This window comes from Crotalus tigris, unplaced genomic scaffold, assembly GCF_016545835.1.
Source record: "Crotalus tigris isolate CLP2741 ecotype Arizona unplaced genomic scaffold, ASM1654583v1 scf7180000018784.18638703518:1950463, whole genome shotgun sequence".
NCBI classification, from domain to species: domain Eukaryota; kingdom Metazoa; phylum Chordata; class Lepidosauria; order Squamata; family Viperidae; genus Crotalus; species Crotalus tigris.
In genome coordinates, this window is record NW_024097199.1 from 1,301,672 (window position 1) to 1,324,339 (window position 22,668).

At 35.2% G+C, this 22,668-nt stretch overlaps 1 protein-coding gene across 4 annotated transcripts in view; it reads right to left on the reverse strand.

Moving 5' to 3' along the window:
- Positions 1-2,183: 2,183 nt before the first annotated feature.
- FBXL4 (F-box and leucine rich repeat protein 4) overlaps positions 2,184-22,668 on the reverse strand; it is a 34,759-nt gene continuing 14,274 nt past the window's right edge. For 3 of the 4 annotated variants that reach the window (XM_039356070.1, XM_039356069.1, XM_039356072.1), the window contains exons 3-8: positions 21,732-22,080; positions 18,492-18,736; positions 15,031-15,244; positions 9,898-9,969; positions 8,008-8,320; positions 2,184-2,526 (exon numbers count right to left, since the gene is read on the reverse strand). In XM_039356070.1, coding sequence (XP_039212004.1) covers positions 2,363-2,526; positions 8,008-8,320; positions 9,898-9,969; positions 15,031-15,244; positions 18,492-18,736; positions 21,732-22,080 — 1,357 coding nt within the window. In that variant the 3' untranslated portion in view covers positions 2,184-2,362. Of the gene's footprint in view, positions 2,527-6,843; positions 6,959-8,007; positions 8,321-9,897; positions 9,970-15,030; positions 15,245-18,491; positions 18,737-21,731; positions 22,081-22,668 lie in introns of all 4 variants that reach the window. The other variant, XR_005558257.1, reaches the window with a different exon arrangement.

The window sequence follows — 22,668 nt, forward strand, 5'->3', positions numbered from 1 at the left end:
AGGAAAAAATCAGTTTTCTCAGTAAAGTTCTTCTCTCATCACTGGCCAAAACTTAACTTGAGATAGGAGAGAAAAGAGGTGAGAGGAGTGAGGAAGGTCGGCAATACCTAGCAAATGCTTAATTTGCTAGGTTTGATCAGAAACAACCACTGCTGCCCAAAAGCCAGATTTTCAGCTGTTTCTGGCTAACCTCATTGAACTGGGGAAAATGAAAACTACAAGAGTAATGTTTTTGAGCTGTGGTGGAATTCCCAAAGATGATGGAAATGTTTGTTTCTACAAAAGCTGACTTAATAATCTGTACTGCAACGAAGAGAAATTACAGTTTCCAGCATGCTTTAAAAAAAAATACTGTATGCATTATAAGAGAGCTCTCTTATGCCCTCCTAATTTTGGTGGACTGTTCAATAGTGAAGTATAAGATTCAGTGTTGGCACTACTGATAAAAAGTTAAAACACAACATCCAGTGTTATACACAAATGCACATCGTTGTTCAAGTTGGCTTCCCTTCTATCCTCCTTAAACCGGCAAACAGTCCATGTGAATCTCCCAAACATCTGGAGAAATTTGGAGAGCAAGGAAAGAAAAACCCATCCTGCTAGAAATGTAACTTGTTCATAAATTACAATTACACAAAGCTCAAATAATTATCTTTATATGAATATTATTAGCATTTGAGTGCCAGACAGATTAAAAAAAGACGTAAAGTCTTTTATAATTTGGATACTTCACTGTATGTGTAGAAAATAGCTCTAACCAAATTGCTGTATTAGTAAAGATAATATTTTAAATTTGTTTTCAGACCCCTAATCAGCTGGGTAATCATTTTTCCCCCAAAATGATTTGCTTGATTAAAGTTGGTAATGCTTATCACATCGATGCAGTTCTAAATTCTAAACATATTTGCTAATGTTCCAAAATGATGAGATCCCTTAATTTTACATCTTGTATTGGAATTCAGGCAGTGAACAAAGAGAGGCCAATGGAAAACACTCCAAAAAGGCGGCATGCTCATCTCTCTCTCTTTTCATGACTGATAATATGACAGCCGAAAATAAAAGATCGGATGTTGCTGTAACTGAGAATTTCCTTGCTACAAAAAGAAGCTCCCCAAATGAAAACTGGTGGAGAAATTCTCAGCTCCATCAGAGACTGTCGGGGAATTTCAGTGGGCTGTTCCTTCAGTCTAGCAAAATGGTCCCTTAAAAAATAAATATATAAATAAAATATTAAATGGTAAATAAATTCTAAGATAAACAACTCGTTATATTGCATTTACTAGAAGCGCCGAGGCTCTCGCTGCAAATACCAGTCTGAATGGATTGATGAAACTATTTGAATAAAATAGGTTTCATACGTCAAGACGTTCAGGTTCTAAGTCCTTCCAATAGTTATATCTTAAAAGTGAACGTCAAAACGTAAAATGATTTTATCTTTCACTTCTCAACTGTATTGTTTTACTACTAATATCCTACTAAGATTAAATGCTTTACAAACATTTAAGTGTATCTCTTCTAACATTCACAAGATGCTTTCAGCTGTAATCATTTGGCAAGTCTTGCATGAGGAATACAATTATTATTATTATTATGGATCATCGCACAGTCAGCCAGAGGTTCAGACTGGATTTGGCATTTTGTCTACCTATCGAGTCCTTACCCAGGACCTGGGATAGGCAGATGTGGATGTTTGATGGTATTACAGATATCGTCGCAGGATGGAAGCAGTTCCCAATAAGGCCGCCTTTTGCAATTGACTAATAGCGAATTTGTCAATGCCAATGATGTTCAAGTGGTGCTCCAGTTGTTTTGGGATTGCACCCAAGGAGCCTATGACTATTGGTACTACCCTTGCTTGCTTTTTCCACAGTCTTTCTATTTCTCTTTGTAGGTCTTTGTATTTTGTTATCTTCTCCAGTTCTTTCTCTTCTATTCTGCTATCTCCAGGCACTGCCACGTCCACTATTCAGACTTTTTTGTCTTTCTTATCGACAATTGTTAAGTCTGGGGTGTTATGTTGCAGGTGCTTGTCTGTTTGAATTCTGAAGTCCCAGAGCAGTTTAATTTTATCATGTTCTATGACTTTCTCTATTTTATGATCCCACCAGTTTTTGCTTACAGGCAAATGATATTTTTTGCAGATTATTATTATTATTATTATTATTATTATTATTATTATTATTATTATTATTATTACCATTACCATTATTTAAATCTTTCATATTTTACCTTCATATTAAGAATTAACCTTTCCCCCCATGCTTCACAAAAATATATATTTTCTCTTTGAAAAAAAAATCATTAGAAATTCCCAGGAAGCAGAATCATCAGATGAGTTCTATGTAGCAACGTGTGAATTGAGTCACTGAGTGAAGCTCTTCTTGATGAGCACATTAGGGAAGCTGGCATTCAGCTCTAGGAAAGCTCGGTGATCGATTTGTGAACAGAAGGACACATCGAGTAAGGACAATTCTTTACAAGACTCGAGCAATTTTCTTAAGGAAGCCGGGCTTACCATTCTTGTCCCTGGAAAAGAAGAGAACGAAAAAGTTAAAGAAAAATAAAAGGAATATTTAAAGGAACAAAAATCACTGGGCTATTTAAGAAAAGCGACGATGCTCCTAATTAATGTAAAGCTTTCGTTTTAAAACTTTTTTTCCCCTCCTGCAACCCGTAGCATTTTTAATCCTTTTAATCCTTTCAAATATTATTTTTGTTTTATACTATGCATTTCTTATAAGTCACTTTGGATGCTGGTATAAATAGAAAGCTGGAATATAAATTAAATAATACTGAGCCAACGTGGAAAAAGAGATGAAAGAATTGGATCTTCATTCAGCTCTACAATTTCCCGGATGGTTTGGCAAACCACAACATTTCACACGATTTAATCTCCTGAACTTTTTATTATAAACAAAAGGGCCCATTTTATCCTCTTCTCCGCTAACTGATCTTTCCCTTTTCCAAGACAACTAGAGAGAGAGAGAGAGTTCAATGAACCTGTGTAGTATTGATGCCATCTTATCAATTACGTGGACCAATTAAGATCACAGTCACCCCAGAAAGTGCAACAGGAAAAAAAAATCTACTGTTATAAAATGTGGCTTAGTTAGCTATTACAATAATGTGGTATCTGTGCTTGAGGCCAAGTGGTGAAAAGCAATGGTCAAGATAGCATAGCTGGATTGTAAACTGTGGCGTATTTACAATGCAACCACAAGCCTATCTTATTTAAAATGAGCATAAACTGTAATCTTGGCTAATACACAGTTCAAGATGGTATGTCGGATTCACGTTTGACACTGATTTAATTTAAGGATAAACTATGTATTACAAACATAATACTGCGCAGTCCTTATTAATTTAAGAGTTTTTGAATAAAAACAAATTAAATTGTTGTACAACATGAACGAAGTTAGACTGTATTGTTTTCCCCTACTGAGGATTATACCATTATTAATAACTTGGTAGCAGCACTAATAAGCTACCAGTTGGGTCTAGAGGTGAAGGTACCAGGCTAGAAACCAAGAGACCATGAGTTCTAGTTCTGCCTTAGGCATGAAAGTTGTCTGGGTGACTTTGGGGCAATCACTCTCTCTCTCAGTCCAACCCATCTCATAGGGTTATTGTTGCATGGAAAACAGGAGGAGGAAAAGAACATTGGGCATGTCTATCACCTTGACCTATTTATAAAAATAACAAAGGAGGGATACAAATAAATAAATAATTAACACCTCGGACTAATGGAGGAAAGAGCCTAAACCAGCAATGAGCAGGACCCAGACAAAAAAATGCCGATCGTCTGCTTCCTTCCAAACAACCTGGCTGCATGTAGAAGGTTTTTGAAAACAAGCCAAACTCCTCGTGCCCCAGTTTTTAACTTAGATGGGAAGGATGGTTGAAGAAATCCTCATAATGGGAGCTCTCCTAAATGCAGGTATGTGATTGCCTTTCTCTAACGGGGGGGGGGAGGGGGGGAGACGGTGGTGATGGTGTTTTTAATGTGCCTATTTCTGTACAGAAACTGAGTAACTGCATTCTGAAACTGTCAAGTAAACTGATGGTTTTGACAGGCACAAGGGGACATTTGGAACTTTTGGCATTCTAGGAAAATGTGGGAGGCGTTTTTTTTTTTATTTTTTTAGTTTATAGCATCTAAGAAGCCGTCAAAAGAAGAATGCATTGTTATTCCTCCTTCCCCTGCCTGAAGGGTTTTACATATTAGGGCTTTTAAATATGTGTGAACTTTGCTAGAATTACTGTTTTTAATTCAGCGAACTCATATAGTAATTTAGGTAGGGTGCATACAGATGGTTAAACCCACCATATTCTCCTAAGCTGTACTTTATGCTGCCTGGCTGCAGTCAAAATATCAAGTGGAAGTTTATTTTTCTGGAGCATGTTTTATGCCCTTATTTAAGCATAATCCAAACATATGTTGCAATTTATGTGATCACATAATGGCTCTGCATATGTTGCTCTACAAGCAAAGAACAGAACTATACCCTTTTCACATATTGCCCATTTTCAAACTTCTGTATTAACAAGCATCTTGGTATTAGCAAAGAAAGAGGAGAAGAAGAAGAAGAGCAGGGGTGGAAGTAAGTGATGTTTCCAAAGGTTGTCAATTTGCAGACTTGTAAAAATGGTAAAGGTTTTTGTAGGCAACCTTGGCTCTTTTACGACTCGTGGACTTCAACTGGCTGACTCAGAAATTCTGGGAGTTGAAGTCCACAAGTCATAAAAGAGTCAGGGTTGCCTACCCCTGCCCTTGCCAGTCGTGTCTGACTCTAGGGGGCGCTGGTCATCTCCGATTCACAGCCGACGAGCCAGCGTTGTCTATGATCAGGTGACCAGCATGATTACACGCCAAAGGTGCACAAAATGCTGTTGCTTTCCCACCAAAGTGGTACCTATTTTTCTACTTGCATTTATGTGCTTTCCACTGCCACGTTGGCAAAAGTTGGGGCAAGCAAAAGAAGCTCACTCCATCACATGGTACTTAGGTCTCAAACTGCCAACAAGCCCAGCATCTACTCTTTTTATTTTGTACCTACTGGCTGAGTGGCAAGTATGAGAGCAGGATGTGGAAATCCAGGTTGAAGCCCACTCTCAGGCTCAGAAACTCATTTGGGTCAGCCATTCACTCTCAACTCAAATTATTGCACGTGGGAAGAGGAGGAAGTCCTACCTGCTCTGCTTTGAACTCCTGAATGGAAGTATAAATGTAACAAAGAAATAAATACCCATAAGTATTTTTTAAATAGACGCTTATTGTCATGAGAGTTAAACATTTTACTGGCTATTAAATCCTCACTATTGTTGACAACACAAAAGGGAGATCTGTAAAAGGATAAAACTAGCTTGTTGTCAAAAGATATGTTGAAAAGATGTTTATTTTTCTCCACGGAAGTGATTTCAATGTTTCACATGGCAGAAATTTAACTCAGCCAGGTAGCATATTTTTGTGTTGGGGCAGGAGAGGATGTGTATTGATCCATTTAACAGCAGCAGATGCACATTTTTCTAATCTTTACGTTGTCTATTTATTGTTGTAATGAAACTTTGAGCATTGGGCAACTTTGACATAAATATTTAGAAAGAAACAATAAACATATTTCATGTTTAGCTATAGTCATTCCACAAACACTCTACAGCAATAACTTTCAAGATATTTTGTACAATGAATTAGCAATAGCACTTAGGCTTATATACCGCTTCACAGTGCCTTACAGCCCTTTCTAAATGGTTTACAAGAGGGGCGTCAAACTGCCGGCCCGCAGGCCAGATGCATCATAACGAAGCCACGCCATTTCCGGCAATGTCAAAAAAGCCGCAATACGTCATGACATGTCATGTGACGTTATGAGTTTGACACCCCTGATTTACAGAGTCAGTACATTTTCCCCAACAATCTGGGCCCCCATTTTACCAACCTCGGAACGATGGAAGGCCAAGTCAACCTTGAGCCAGTCAGAATCGAACTCCTAGAAGTCAGCAGAATTAGCCTGCAATACTGCACTCTAACCACTGAAACACCACAGCTCTTAAAAATAATTAATGCAAAGTACACAAAGAAATCTATTACTTAAAAAGACTGCAGTGATAACAAGTCCAACAAGCTGCTTTCCCTCCAAAAATGAAGGCCATGATAAGCATCCTGAAGTGGAAAAAAAAGCTGACTAAAAACTGTCACCTGTATCTCACACTAAGCTCCGTACTCCACCTGTTTTTAATTTTATTTGATTTTAAAAATGAAGCTGAAGTTTTTTCACATTTCAAAGTAAAGTTCTGACTTCTAGCCCCACCCTGCCTATAAGGAACTCCAAAGCATCCTTAGAAAATAAAATGGGTGTAGAACAGCATCTCAGCATTTACTTTTGGTATATGCTACTCTTCCAGGAAACAACAACAGAGTAAACTGGGAGATGATGGAGAGAGTCTGCAAATTTCAGAGGAGCATAGCAAGGACAATGCTTTGCCTGTGAGGTGGCTTTTACATACTTTATCCCTTTTTGACAGTGTATGGTGTGTGCTTGTGTTTTTACAAGGCGTGCTTGTTTTGCTTGAAGGGTATGGCCCCATTATTTGTGAATTCTTGTTTATGATAAAGATTGAATGCAAAATAATATGTACGTATATGTAGGTAAGCTACCTGCAAATGTCAGCAGATGAATCAAACATAATAAAAAATAGCATTAAACTTCCATTCCTGGTAGATAATGCAGCTTGTGTACAGTACAACTAAGCCAGCAAAGAATGTTATTGCCTAGACTGCTTTTTTCTTATACAGTGGTACCTCAGTACTCACTGTTAATTGGTTCCAGGAGGCGTAATACTTACCAAAAACGATGAGTACCAAACAAATTTTTTCCATAAATATAATGTAGTGAGTCACAAGGCAGCCGACATAGTCAAGATCTAGCTTGTGTGTTGAGTGACAACCAATGATGAGTACCTGGACAAAATTTTATGGTTTCTCAGAGAAATTTTAATGTACTAGGAAAGACAGCTTCTTATTTCTGGCTTCCTCTCCACTCTTTTTTTTCTTCTGAAAAAAAATCTCTTTGGAAGCCAGGGAAGCTTCTGAATAAGGGAGGAGGGATATAAACAGATAGTAGAAAATGGGAAAATAAGCTAAGGTCTTTTGAAACTTCCCAAGCTCCCAAGAGACTGGGGTACTTGATTCAGGTTTTAGCAACTGTAACACTTGGGTACACTTGTCTGGACTCAGAAGTTAAATGAGATTAGTACTTGGTTGGAAATATTCTCAGGGAATATCAGGACTATTAAAATAGTTTGGAAAAATCCAAACATATTTAGATTAATGGCAAACTACATTAATATATAAAAATACAATGTTAAGTATATTGAGAAAGTGTTTTGGGGTCTACTGCAGCACAATTGAAAACTTACATTTATTCATTAATTTTTAAATTAGCATTTAAATTTCTTTCTAAAAGAAATAAGTTTTGTTTTATGCTCTTCAAGAAACTCTTTTATCATAAGTTTCCCACTTTATAAATATATCCTGTCATGCACTATTACAATTCCAAGAGCTTCTCAAAGCTGGCAATAATACTTGAATGAATTTCAGGAATTCATTAAAAAAAAAACTAGATTTCTTTTTTAAAGAAAAAGTAGAGTGTTCCCAATTTGTTAATCAAAGACTTGGGAATTTGACTGATTTATCCCATTACCAAAGAGTCTTTAAAGCCATGAAGGTATCTGGTATCAATTGTTTTTACGCAGCAATCTGCCATGAGGAAGTAGGAGATCTCTGATCATAATATTTACAACAGAAGAGAATGTATGTACTTTGGGGTCCTTGGTGCTCTCTGAGTTTGGTTGTTTTCTTACAAGAAAAATAACCAAGCTCATAGACCACCAAGGGCCCCACACATAATATCGCAAACACATACTTTTCAAAACTTATAATTTTCTCTTCTGACTCGGATAACAATGAATTAATTTACAGACGAATTACATGTTCTTGTGTGTACTTACCCAAAATATCAAGCTGGCGAAGATTTGTACAATTTGCAGCAAGTTCTTCAATGTCAGAATCACACACAGACCGGTTAGCTGTCAGAAAAAGCTTTTGCAAATTTGGTAGTTTTCGGGCAAGTTTTGCAAAGCATCCTGTGCTGCTCTGGAGAGTCGGGCACCAGCCAAGATCAAGCTCCTCCAACAGTGGACAGCCAGCAGCCAGCTCTGCTAATCCATTTTCAGAAATGTTTTTACATCGCCATAAATCCAATGTTCGAAGTTTTTTGCATTTGGCTCCCATCATGCTAGCTACTGTGTCATAGTCCTCAATCTGTCAAATTAAAATTTATTTTTTAAAACCAAATGGTGTTATCTGCTCTCACTGTAGATTTCTAATAATATCTATCCTTTGTCGAGCCTATAGACCTATAAGGAACTTAAGTATCAATTATTTAAGAAGCCTTCATGACCTTGTAGTCAAGAAACCATTTCTGTTCAACGTTCATTACCTAAATAATAATTTTTGGCACAAAATTCCATCTAACATCTAACATACCATGATATTTTTAAGCCTCTGTGCTTAAAAATAAATAAAATAAAATAAACAATCCCGATGGATTTCTTTAAATGATTGCTCTAGAGTTTGTCTGCTGAAAAAGTCCTGCTTGAAGTCTTGATCCTCATATTTTTAGTGATCACTGGACTTGAAGAAAAATTCCAAAATAGGAATTTTATCTGGAAAAAAGTTATTTCTTATTTAATCATCAAAAAGCATTTTAAACTGAAGTCACAAGCATACTGGCTAAAAAGTTAAATTTGTATAAATGTACAAATGTAATATGATGCAGACTGACTTTACTCTTACTTTGAAACTAAATAGTCTAATTACAGAACTAGTATTATTTAGAGTAAAAAAAAAGTAAACTAATATGCAGGGTGATTATAGAATAAATTATTGAACTCAATCCTTAGATCTTTTTTCCCACAGGGATAAAAAAATTATTTATTAAATTTATTTGCCACTCATATCTTCACAAGACAACTCAGGAAATAGCAGGAAAACATCAACAGATCAGAATTATACACCACAGTAGATATTAAAAAGTAATATTTGTAGAAATAACTTCTATTTCTTATCTATTTTAAGACTTGCTAGTATTACGCAGAGGAAACAGTATACTGAAGTGATGTGTAAACTACCATATTTATATGCAGAATTCCTCCATGTAAGCAATATGATATGTGAAAACCTTTTCACAAATTTGTTTATGTAAGCCAAATTTCAAACAAGGGAAGATATTTTTTGGTTTTTCACTTCTTCTGTGGTGATAGATCTCAAATAAACATTCATTTATATATTCTATAATGGAATTATGTATATTCTATTCTATTATGTAAATTCTATTTTGTAAATTCTATTATGTAAATTCTATAATGTAGAATTTTATATTAATTCTATAATTTATTTACATCAACAAAGTCAATCCTTGACCCAGTTCAGGAATTATTTTCTCCTTCAAATGAACTGGGTTGAAAATGCAGCCTTAAACTCAAAACTCACAATTTTTCTTACCGGAAGGTTTCATAAACAGACAGTAACTGTACATGATTTATGGGAAGAATGGGGAATAGGATCGAGTTCCTAATTTCAATCATTCGTGTGACACAAGTAAAATGATCAGCCCAAGTTAACAGATGTAAATAAGAGTAATTTTCAAGCACATATTTACACCTTTAATCAGTTATAGGTGTATTTGTATTCGTGTTGAAATAATTTTTAAAAAGTGTTAATTTTTAATTTAAAGACTTTAAATTTATTTTTTTAATAATTTTTTTTTGGGGGGGGGGGAGGAGGTGGAACCAAGCTAGTAAATTTGGGCAGCATCTCCACCAACTTTAAGAACTTACCCTTACACAGCTTCCCAGGCTGAGGTGCTGAAGTTCTAAACAGAAATTCAGAATGCTGAGCAGTGCTGTTTGCTGTCATAAGGGAACACATCAGAAGCAAATATAGAAAGCAAACATAAAGAGGAAGGGTCAATTAGACATTAAAGGCTGTCATCACTTTCTCTGAAATCCAGCTCAAAACCTAGGAAACAGACACCACAAATACCATTTAATGAGTCCCCAGATGTTCTAACCATTGATTGGCTTATAGTCAAGGTAATCATTACAACCCTTTATATAATAAGTCACTGTGGATATGGTTTTGCATGCCCTGAAGACACCTTTATTCCCATGACCTATCAGCTCTTTTCTCTCAGGAGAACTCTTAGAAGTCTGGTAAGTTTAAACAACAAGCAAGGCCAAACCAAAAACACAGAGGGCTGGTGACATCCTGAAAAAGGAGAGCATCTCTTGACATTCAGTGATCAGCTACAGCCTGATGGAACTGCCAATAGAGTCACACAGCATCAGAATTGAGTTGGTGACTTTAATGTCACAGGATGGTCTTGCTGACAAGGATGCTGACAATCATTGAGCGCCTGTCACAAGCAACATGCAGATGGAAACAAATATAACGTGCACTTTACATTCATGTTGTTGCCATTTTAAGCATGTTCGCAGTAAAGTGCCACCTCATTAAACAAAAGTGAAACAGACTCTAACAGAATATCAGATGCACTTTGAAAAATGGCTATTCTTTCGAATTTATGGATAACTTTTACACCCAGGCATTCATACTGTCCAAACTCAAATTAGTAATTCATCTTTTCTTAAGCAGTTTTCTTTCTTTCCAATTATTTTTTAGATTTTATAATTCTTAATTTACAAAAACTGACAGGAAAAGAGTAACAGAAAGACAATTATGAATGCAGTAAAAAATTATAATGCAGTAAAATTATAATGCAGTAAAAAATTCAATATAATTTTACAAGTTGTATATATCATTTAAGTCTTTACAAAAGCTCAAACATGCCCTTTCAAGATTTTTACTAAAAAAAATATTACATGAAAGACTACTGTTATAAAAACTGATTAAGTTTCATAACTTTATCTGGTGTTCCAGTTTTAAACAGTTCAGTCAGTCTATCCGTTGCAATACAAGATTTAGCATGAATAAACAGGTAACTTTTTCATCAAGTAGAAAACTTGGTAATAGTTTTTAGCCCTTTGTTATTTCTAAAGCACATACTATATTTTTGTAGTCAAATATAATTTCCATAGTCTCTTCAATACTGAGGTTTTTGTAAACTATTATAAATCATTATTACTTAATTGGATTTACTGTAATATTAGATAGGATGTGTAATTAGATTTAATCTCTAGCAAAGATTTCTACAAAATTACAATGGGATAAGTAAAAAGAGCAGCAAAGATAAAATCCAGTGATTAAAAGAATGCACAATAATGCATCTTTAATAATGAAAAGCTATACAGTCTTGTTCTATAATGTTGGGTATATCAGACACTTGCTTTGTATTTAGTACAAGAAAAAAATACTGGATTCTGCTAAAGAGTACTAAGATTAGAAAAACGTTAGTTATACATGTTCATTCCATAATACTATAATCATAAATAAAATGGATAGTAATAGAAGTTTCAGATCCTAATATTAAAAATGTTGTAACAAGTACAGAAATGATCAAATGGGATTCAGTGTATTTATATACAGTGAAAAGATGGTCCTTTAAGATTCTGCTAGTATGAATTCAAGTCCAGGTAAATTATAAAAAAAGAAAGGGCATATTCCATTCAATATCTACAATGTCACTATTGGACTAAACATATACATAAAATATAATTATGAAATTATTGGTTTGTAGCTAGTTATAAAACAATTTAATGTTGGATGTAAGAAACTTTTTTTAAAAAATAAATCTTATCTCGGGGTAAAACCACAAAACTTTGTACAGTCCCCAAGTCCTTTTTTGTGCTATCCAAACTTCAACAGTATTGCTCAACAACAGCACCCCGAAGCATGGCTTTTCGGCAGCAGCCCCTGCCCTCTGGAATAGTATTCCTCCTGAGATTAGATTAACCCAAACCGTGCTGGCCTTTTGCAAGGCTTTTAAGGCCTAGCTTTTTTTCCTCAAGTGTAAGAGTCAGGAAAGGATTGAACCCAGAAACTGAATGAATTTGTTGCTGACTGATTTGTCTTCAGAACTTTTTTTTTCCTGTCAAGTGTTTTCTACTTATTATTTGGTTATTGCATTGATGTACAGGTAGTCCTCGACGTACGACTAGGATTGAGACCAAAATTTCTGTTGCTAAGTGAGACGGTCGTCAAGTGAATTTTGCCCTATTTTATGATCTTCCTTGCCATAGATGTTAAGTGAATCACTGCAGTGGTTTAAGTTAGTAAAATAGTTGTTAAGTGAATCTGGTTGCCCCATTGACTTTTGCTTATCAGAAGGTCGCAAAAGGGGGTCACATGACCTTTGGGACACTGCAGCGCCATAAATAAATGCCAGCTGCCAAGTATCGGAATTTTGATCACATCATCACCATGGGAATGCTGCAATGGTCAAAAGTGTGAAAAATGGTCATTAAGTCACTTTTTTCAGTGCTGTTGTAACTTCGGTCACTAAATGAACTGTTGTAAGTCGAGGATTACCTGTATTTTATTGTGTCAGCTATCCAAAGTCACTGGATGTGAGATGGCAGACTATATACATAAACCATACACGTATAATAAATAAAGATTGATAGCATCAACAGTCATCATTCTGAGCCACAAAACATGTAACAGGTTCTAAGCCATGAAACAGATGACAACACATTCTGAACCACCAATCGCATGGCTTAATGAAGTTTAAAAGTTAAAATGTTCTCCAAAGACCCTCCCTCAAATCCATTTTCCACTCAACTGTCATCACTAGTCTTCCCAGAATGGTGCTTGGGCTCCCCAAAAATAAGTTCAGCTCTCAAAAATCAAAAACTTCTCCCCCCCTCCCTCCGCTTGACATGGCATTATACCTGACATGGCATTACTAGACAGACATTACTTAAACCTTTTACCTATCAAAGATGGAATAAAATCTTGTATGTGTATCCAACACTGATTGGATATTTATCCTAGCAGTCCTGGGTAAAACCTGAAACCTTTACTCCACTTGATAGATCCTGTTTTCAAGATAAACAATTCCATTTCGCTCTATCCACAACTCAATGCTTATCCCAATTAATTCAAATGCCAGAGGTATATAATTGATATTTTTCAAAGAGAAACTCTGGCTTCAATACAAATGTGCAAACAGAAATTAATATATATATATATCAGATAAAGTATGCACATATACAGAATGGTTCTGTAACCATTACATGGTTTGTAAGAAGTTAGCAGTATGCTGTTATTGTCCATTGTGCACCTTAAATACATTCAAGACAATAAATTCTGAATGCATGTTATGAATGCATATTTAATGAATAAAATAAATGAATAAAGATTAAAGTCATGTATTAGCAAATGGTGAGACCATTAGCACAAAAATATTCTGTGTATAATCATAGCAAGCAAGATTGGAACTGAATAGAGTTAAGTCAATTGGCTGATTGAAACAAAATTATAAATTATGTTAAGTACTCTCCAAAGTTAAGAAGCTTTTAACAATTATTTACAATTAGGAGACGGATTGCATATTGTGTTCTGATTCTGGAAACAGTTCACTACATTTTATGAAATGATGTGATAGTTGGATTATGTAAAAAGAGGACTTTCTATCTTTTAAAAAGTACTTCTAAAGTTGAAAATTGGACCATTCTTGGTCATACACATTCAAAAGTGAGAGACAATGGGCAAAATGAAATATGTGGCAATTAAGCTGCAGTCAGAGGAAGTAATTTAAACTGAAAATCATGCATGCTATTACATATGTATTTTCTTCTTACATTTCTTTGTATTAAAAAGAAGCGCTTTTCCACTGGCAGCAATTAAAAATTCATTCTTGCAAAATGCTGACAGCATTTGTATGTAGAAATAACTAGCTGTGAAAATCGGTCTAGAAGATTTTTGTTCAACAGGTGGCTTCTACCTTATTACTAACAGGTTCTATAAGTGATGAAGAAGAAGAAATAAGCAAAAATAATGTTTTCATGATCTTGGAAATAACAAATTTCTTATGATACTATAACAAATGATAGAATACCGCCATTCGTACTATGCACACTGACAACTGCATACTAAATTACTATGAATTTTTGAAACAGGGCTGATTTCAGGACAACACTCAACCCAACAATCAATATAACAAACACCAGAAAGCACATGCAATAAAAATATAGAAAATAAAACATGTACAGTCCATCATGTACAGTCACATGAAAATATAAGTATACCCCATTGAACTTTATTTTTTCAATATACATATATTTGATTTTCATTTCAACAATATTGATAAAAGGGATATAATACAATGACTATCATGTCCTACTTACATTTCGTAATCCATTCTGTAATTTAAATAAACACCAGTGCAAATTTCTCATGTGGAAAAATTAAGTGTACCCCTATATTTGTTACTGCTACAAATACATAAAATTAGTATCTGGTGCCCAGTTTATCTGCAGATCTGCAGGTTCCCCAAGGACATCTAACCATCATACCAGGTTAGATAGGGTGGGCATACTCTTAGTCTTTTTCTTTAAACATCGTCACCATATTGGAGCATGTTTTTTTTCTGTGGCAGTTACTGTCGTCTGGAACATTCTTCTCCCTAACATTTGGCAGGCCTCTAGCCTCCTAGCTAGCCTGATGACCTTTTCCCCCAAACACTGTGACAGATGAGGTGACTGAATATCGAAAGATTCACTTCTGCCAGGTTTTTGTTTTTAATTTTTAAGAGTTTAAATATGCTTTTTAATGTTATTTTAATGTTTGATTGGTCACTGCTCAGAGTTTGATATAAGATGGGTGGCTATACAAATGTTTTAAATAGTAAATAAACACACAAACCATAATTCATCATTACTGAGCCTTTCAAACACCACATTCTGAAGTTTCTCTTCCTCTGATATTTACTATATGTTTAAAATAGTTTACTATGTTTTCTCTATAAGGAGCACATAAACACATAAGGGTGAAAAAAATGATTTTCATACCTCTATTTTTGTTCGATAAAGAATTAAACGTGTAACGTTGCACAATTTGGCAATGTGGTTGAAAGCCTGAGATGGAATTTTATCACAGGAGGAGAGATTTAATTCCTGCAAATTTAAACATGTGTCAGCAATAACTTCCAAACAAGCCTCATTGAGGAAATGGCCACAAGACAATTCCAGGCGTACTAGTTCTGAACCACAAACTTTCAGGAACCTGTAAGAAGCATATATGAATCAATTCACCAAGAAAAGTAATGCATTTGCTTTTAATTCATTGTAAAAACTGGGTAAATTCCCAGAATTTCCAATGCCATGTCTTAATAGCTCACAAACAAAATTATGCATGCCTAACAAGGAACTATTTTAACATAGCAACAACTTCCTCCAAGATAATTGGAAGGTAATCATAATCAACTCCAGCATCCAAGACAATCCAGCTAGCCAAGGATTCTTTGTCACAGTTGCAATAAGTCAAATTCCAACATGTAAGCTTTTAATTATATTTAAATCCATTTATAAGTGTTACAAACTGATATCCAAAAATAATGTGATGCATTAATGTATTGGGGATCAAAATGCAGTATCCCATTATATCTGCGCAAACAAAAACATCTCCCCTCCAAACTCTCATGTAATTATGAACTACAGCTGACAGCTGGGTTTCATAATAATTGATATAAGCATTATTTGTATTCATTTACTGCATCTCTATTCAGTGTTTCTGTGAGAGCTTGCATTCACATACATAAAGAATTCCCTGCAATTTTATCCTTATATAAGAGATAGCTTGGTCTGGGAGACAATGATTCAGTTCAAAGTCACTCAGATGATTTGTAATGGACATGAGTCTCAATACATCTGGACCATTATGCTATCTGGCTTCCATACCTTCTGTTTTGAAACCTGCATCATAGTTCTTGATGCTGCAAGGGTACAGTTCAACTACATATTAAGGTTTTTGTGTGTCCTACACAACTCATCCCCTGAATTAGAATGTTCAGATACACTTGTCAGTGTCAAGTGCAATACAGATGGGAAAAGCCCAAGGAAACAAGAGGAGATTGATCCTGAGAACAGGAACTATGATCCATGCAATCTAGCCAGCTTATATTCAACTGAAACAGTTCAAGCAAAACGAGAAAATAACAGAACAAAAAATAAAATCATATCACGCAGCAGTCAAATTACATGGCTAAGTAGTTAGATTTTTTAAAAATCAGAATAAATTAATTTGTATTGATTCATTCATTGTTTAAAATGTCACCAGCCGTAAAGAAGTTTTTTTTTTATTTTTAAAGGAGGAATATTGCTTTAATGTAGACATTTCATGTTGCCAAAGCATTTAAACAGAATTAAATGTTCTTCTGTTACAGAAGAAACAACAGCCTCTCACTACTGGTATTTCAAACACTATCAAAGATATTTACTAGTCTGCTGTTGTCAAAAAAGAATTCTCTCAATTTAATTTATTATATCAAGAATGTGTATGTGATAATACACCTCGTCTATTAAAGTGTCTAAAGATTACTGATAGAACACTATAAAATTATTCAGCTATATCACATTAACATCATTTGATTATACATGATTTATAGTCCCATTTAATATTTCTCAAACTCTGTCTAGCTCAAGCAAAGAAGTTTAGTATGTTTAGCAATTTTTACAAGTGAAATATTACAATATTCTTATATAGCACTACGGAGGTGGACACTATCAATAAGTTAAATTACCTTCAGCCTTGCCTCAGGATATTGAAATGCCTAAAGCGTTCTGTCCTCTCACGGTAATATTTTGTTAGTTTGTCAGCTATCTAGATTACTATTCTAATTTCTTCTATTTCTTATAATTAATACACACTCTACTAATATTTACATTTTCAGAAAAATAAACATGTCTGCTGTATATATTAGCAGTATATGAAAATATTTGTCAATTATTCAATCTATGAATTACTAATTTTAGAAAAGAGAAAAAGCATTTTAAAACTGTAGGTACAAATTGATTATTAGCCTACTTCTACTATTTACAGAATTTCCATTATCAACAATAAATGAAGTAAGTAGAATTTTTGTTGTGTTCTTGATCAATATTTTCTTAAATGTTTGAATGTATAAAGTAGATTGTAATGAAACATGTCAACATATCAGCAGCCATTTATAGTCGTGCCCTTTAAAGAATTTACCTATGTTTTACTGTATGAATTCTGTGACAGATCCAACCATTAAACTATTAAAATGAACCCAGGTGGCACTGTGCTTAGAATGCAGTATTTCAGGCAAATTCTGCTCCCTGCCATAATTTAATCCTGATGGGGCTCAAGGTTGACTTAGCCTTCTATCCTTCCAAGGTTGGTAAAACGAGGACCCAGATTGTTGGGGGCAATAATGCTGACATTGTAAACTGCCCAGAAAATGCTAAGAAGCACTGTGGGGCGGTATATACATTAAGTCTAAGTCAGTGGTTCTCAACCTGTGGGTCGGGACCCCATTTGGGGTCGAATGACCATTTCATGGGGGTCGCCAAACAAGGTTGTCCGCCATTTTTCCCCCCTTTTCTTTGGCCACGCCCCTGGCACCCAGTGATGTATAAGTGGTTGGGGGTCACCACAACATGGAGAACTGTATTATGGGGTCACGGCATTAGAAAGGTTGAGAACCACTGGTCTAAGTGCTATTGCTATTAAATATAAATCTAAATGAGATTCATTTGAGGCCAGAAAGGTACAGGCTAAAAGGTCTACAAGTCTGGAGTTTGAAAAATATGCCATTTCAGCCAATGGCAAGATGTCCTAGAAAACCACAATGTTGAGATACTGGTTTTCATAAAAGATAGCAATGTTATTAAAGCGAATTTTCTTTGGCCAGTGTTTTGTATTAGATTGCAGAAGATACACAATACACAAAGGATTTACAAAGGCTGCAATTTTCTACCCCTTAGCAAGTTTAGCTTTTTTTTTTTAATCCAAATAAATAGTTCTTTGACAGGAAAACCTATTTTTGCTGAGAACCTTGTCTGTATCCCTACTTTTCCCCTATAGGAGGAGGAATTCACAAAACCATTCCAGAAAGCATTCTCTTTCCTACTGTGTTTACGTACAGCTTTAAGTTTCAAAACCAGCCAAATGTTCGGTAGGTGGGGGAAAAAAATGAGTAGGAATACAAAACAAAACAGAAAGAAAATATGAACTTTTCGACTCCCACTCTTGAAAAAGTGATCAGAAGGAAGTCAAGTACATGAAAAAGAGTTGCTAAACTTGCCTGCAAGGTTATCTCTCTGTCATGGATGTACGTCTTTGATGCTGCAAATGCATGGCTAGATGTATGCTTCTGAACCTGAACTATTGTGGATTGACTACAGTCATGTTAGTAACTTTTATTCTAACTGCTAGGTGATTGGGATAAAGGGATGAGTGTGTGATTCTATTTTATAGAATACGTTATATACCTCTTCAGAATACTGACCTGCTAAAAGCAGAAAATGAAATGGTTCCTCTGTTCCCAGTCCAAGATAAATTAAGCCACTGGACCAGGATACAACGAGACTGCAGATATTCTAAAGCTGTGTCATTAATCCTTGCCCAATATGGTTGCAAACTGAGATGAATATATTGTAGTGGATCACAACAATGTTGATATAGTAGCTTACATGTCTGTGATAGTCTACATAGATCCGGAACTGTAAGGTGACTCAAAATCAACTGGATGAGCTGAATTGAAAAACAACAATAAAAGTAAATTACTCTATCAAAATCATATTTTCATTCTAGATAAAAAATTATTCTAATTAAATTAATCTCCCCAACTTTCATTTCCATTATTTTACTAATTTTTATTTTAAACAAAAAAAAGGCAGGATAGTTTCTGCTGTGGTACATACATTTCTATTTTGTGCTTGCTTTCAACCTCACCTTTCAGATTTAACCTGGGGTGCATAACTGTTCCTGCACAATGGGCTGCACTTAGCCTTAAATTGCATACTCCACCCTAAAGAGTTGAACAAGAGTTGAAATCTGATTTCTACGATTTCAATCAAATGTACTTAAAACTATATACATTTACTCTCCAGTCACACACCAGTAGCCCTTGCTTAACAACTGTCCTATTTAGTGGCCATTTGAAATTACAACAGCACTGAAAAAGTAATTTTATAACTTTGAATTTACAAACCATCATAGCATTCCCCACATCACATGATTCTCAATTGGTGAGCATTTACAACAATTTCCATTTGTATGCTTTATGGATGGCTTCTGACAAGCGGTAAAGGAGCCATCAGTAAAAACACAATGGGAACTGCCATAAATCCATTCCAATCATGTGTTGTTTTGCTTAGCAATCATGTCACTTAGTGACAGAGCTGCCGGTCCCAATTGTGGTCATTAAGGATTATTAAAAATTACAATCTGATAATAAAAATGGGCATATATGAAGGGATTTTTTTGGGGATGTGCAGGTGTCTTTGAGTTATTCTTGATTCCTGGCTAGTCCCTGCAGTTTTCTTGGTAAAGGTTTTCAGAAATGGCTCACTAGCTCTTTTTATGCCTAAGGCAGGAATAGAACTCGCAATTTCTTGGTTTCTGGTCTGATTTCTTAACCATTGCACTCTCTTTATATGATAATTTTTAACATATTTGAACATTTGCATGTTCATTTCTAGTTCTGAGTAGAGTTCTTCTGCACATATACTGAAATCAGGATTTTTAATGTCATGATTATTATGATCATTACTGGGCATAGCTCAGCTGAAATATCTTTAAGTCCTTTTATTTTCAAAAGGACAGTACCACTTAGGTTTTCTTCACTCTTTCTGAATTAAATGGGATTTTATCGTATCTATTAAAAATAAAATGCTTATCATTATCTCATCTATTATACAGAATTTGAAAACATAAAATGTATATATACAAAGACTCGTGTTATCAGTCGCTCAACTGAAGTCCATCCCTACCTGTTATTTTTTTATGTTCCCATATAGCCTACACTAGACTTCAGTACATCTAAGTTGGGTCTGTATTTTAGAGAAACACTTATGAGAGTTGTGCTTTTTTTGATTCAAAGGTATAAATATGCTTCCGATTATACAATAGTGCAAACAATCACAATCAGGACTGGAATTCCCATTGCTAAGCAATGTGATTTTAAAGTGTGATACCGCAGGACACATTGCTTAACAACAGTAATCCATGCAATCCCTATTGTTGCTGTTAAATAAAGATCATGAGTCATTAAGAAAGGACCTCCACTTCGCGACATCCTGCTGGCTTCCAACAGGCAAAGTCAATGGGGAAGTTGGCAGGAAGTCGCAAGTCCTGGGCAGTTTACAAGCAGGCCAGTGGGTGGGTAAGTAGATGCTGCAGCACAACATGAGCACACCTAGGTAAGAGTGGTTGCTGCCGTGTATGGGAGGCTGTGCAAGTGACTGCTGTGGCGCAAATGTGGTCAGGGATGGCCACTGCCAGGTGTGAGAGGCTGTGCAGGCAGCTGCCACAACATCATACAAGCACACTTGGAGGGACACTATAGAGTGGGAAGGGGCACTGAGGAGAGGCATGGGCTACAGAATATGTGATACCTAGAAGAAAAGTAGTGGAAGTGAGAACAACTTAAAGAAGTCACTTGCAACTTTCCTGCTGGCTTCCTTATTCTGGTTAGTTACATAACTAAATACACCGCAACTATTATAAACATTTCCAAATCATGACACCCATCAATGAGTCAAAGCACAAAGTGTAATTTCAGATTATTAATAATGACCAATATCTGATAATAATTATATACTACAGATAATAACTCAACATCAGCATCAGAAATAAACAACTCCTAACATGTCAGTATCACCACCAGAAAAGATAATCCCACTTTAGACTAAAATTACATCTTAATACTTGAAAAGTATATAATCAAATGTCACTATGATGATGACACTAAAATGTAACTATAGTATGAAATATATTTTGCTTCTGATTAAACAAAGAAAACAAATTTTGAAGCCTACCTAGTAATCATTACTCATTGCTAGTTTAAAATCTAGTATCTTGCTAAAAATTTCACTCCACATGTGGCCCAGCATAAAGCACAATTTGATATTATGTGAGGAGTTCAGAAAATTCCCAGAATGCAGATGCATATTAGCTTACAAAAACTTATGGCATAAAAATATGGCATCTGAAGTTCAACTGGCTTTTTGTAATCTTAAGACTTGCACTTAAAATGGGGTAGGAACATAACATTTATGTAATGAATATGTTACAGATTTAATAGCTAAGATTTGTATTTATAATATATTTTCTGTTCTAAAGAAGAAAACATTCCTATTTTAATTTGATTAATAAATGCTTAAAATAGCTGATTTTTTTATAAAAACTGGAGTATTATCCTCTGTAATCAAGACAATTTAGTGAACAAGTCATTCATTTTTTATAAGCACTTTACATAGAAATAAAAATAAATTTGCATGGAGAGATCAGCTAGGGCCGATATTAGATTCTTCTATTTTTAAGAATCTACTTCAATCAGTTTCAACATTTTAAGGGGGGAGGGAGAACTACACTTACTAAAATCCAGGAAGCTAATGGAACTAAAAAACAGGCACAAGTCTGTATTTGAAGCTATAACTATGTACCTCAAGATATAATGAATCTCTATAGCCTAAATAATTATGACATTCTTTTCTTAACCCTGTAAAAATTCCCAGGCTTTTACCTCATAAGGCAATTTATCAAAGTATCCATTAGATGTCCAGTCTTTGAAGGCAGCAGTGCTAAACTGCTTGTTGAGGCTGTCCATGCTGTTGTAACTTTCTCTCTCCCCTTCTTCATCGTCATCTAGATCATTCATATTGATAACCAAAGTACTGAGTGAATGCATAGGTCTCTCTCTTAAACCATGTAGCACTACAGCATCCAACTCAGTATAATAATCCAGAAGGGAACTGTTTATTTCCAAACGGATTAAATTTGTAGGAAAATTTATTTGTTTGATATTAGGTGTAAACTGACGTGCCTGAGACAAATTCACCTTGGAAGGTAGCTCTGACCAAAGGATTTCCCACCTACCAAAAGAAAAGTACATTAGTATCACAGTAACAAGATACCCTTTGGTTACTCTGAAATTAAACCACAACTTGCTCAGTAGGACAAGAACTAAGACATTTGACCCCAAACCTATATTCAGGCTATTTAGCATTTGGAAACCAATGAAGTTTTAATCTAGTATACAGGTAGTCCTCAACTTACAACATTCATTTAGTGACTGTTCAAAGTTACAACGGCACTGAAAAAAGTGATTTACAACCATTTTTCACACTTACGACCTTTGTAGCAGCCCCATGATCATGTGATCAAAATTCAGATGCTTGGCAACTTGTTCATACTTATGACCGTTGCTGTGTCTCAAGGTCATGTGATCACCTTTTGCAATCTTTTGACAAGCAAAATCAATGGGGAAGCCAGATTCACTTAACAACCAGGTTATTACTTATCAACTGCAGAGATTCAAGAATGGTCGTAAAATGGGCCAAAACTCACTTAACAAATGTGTCACTTTGCAACAGAAATTTTGGACTCAACTATGGTCCTAAGTCAAGAACTACCTGTACTATTAAGATGGATCTACGGGTCAGATTTCTGAAGCAATTTCA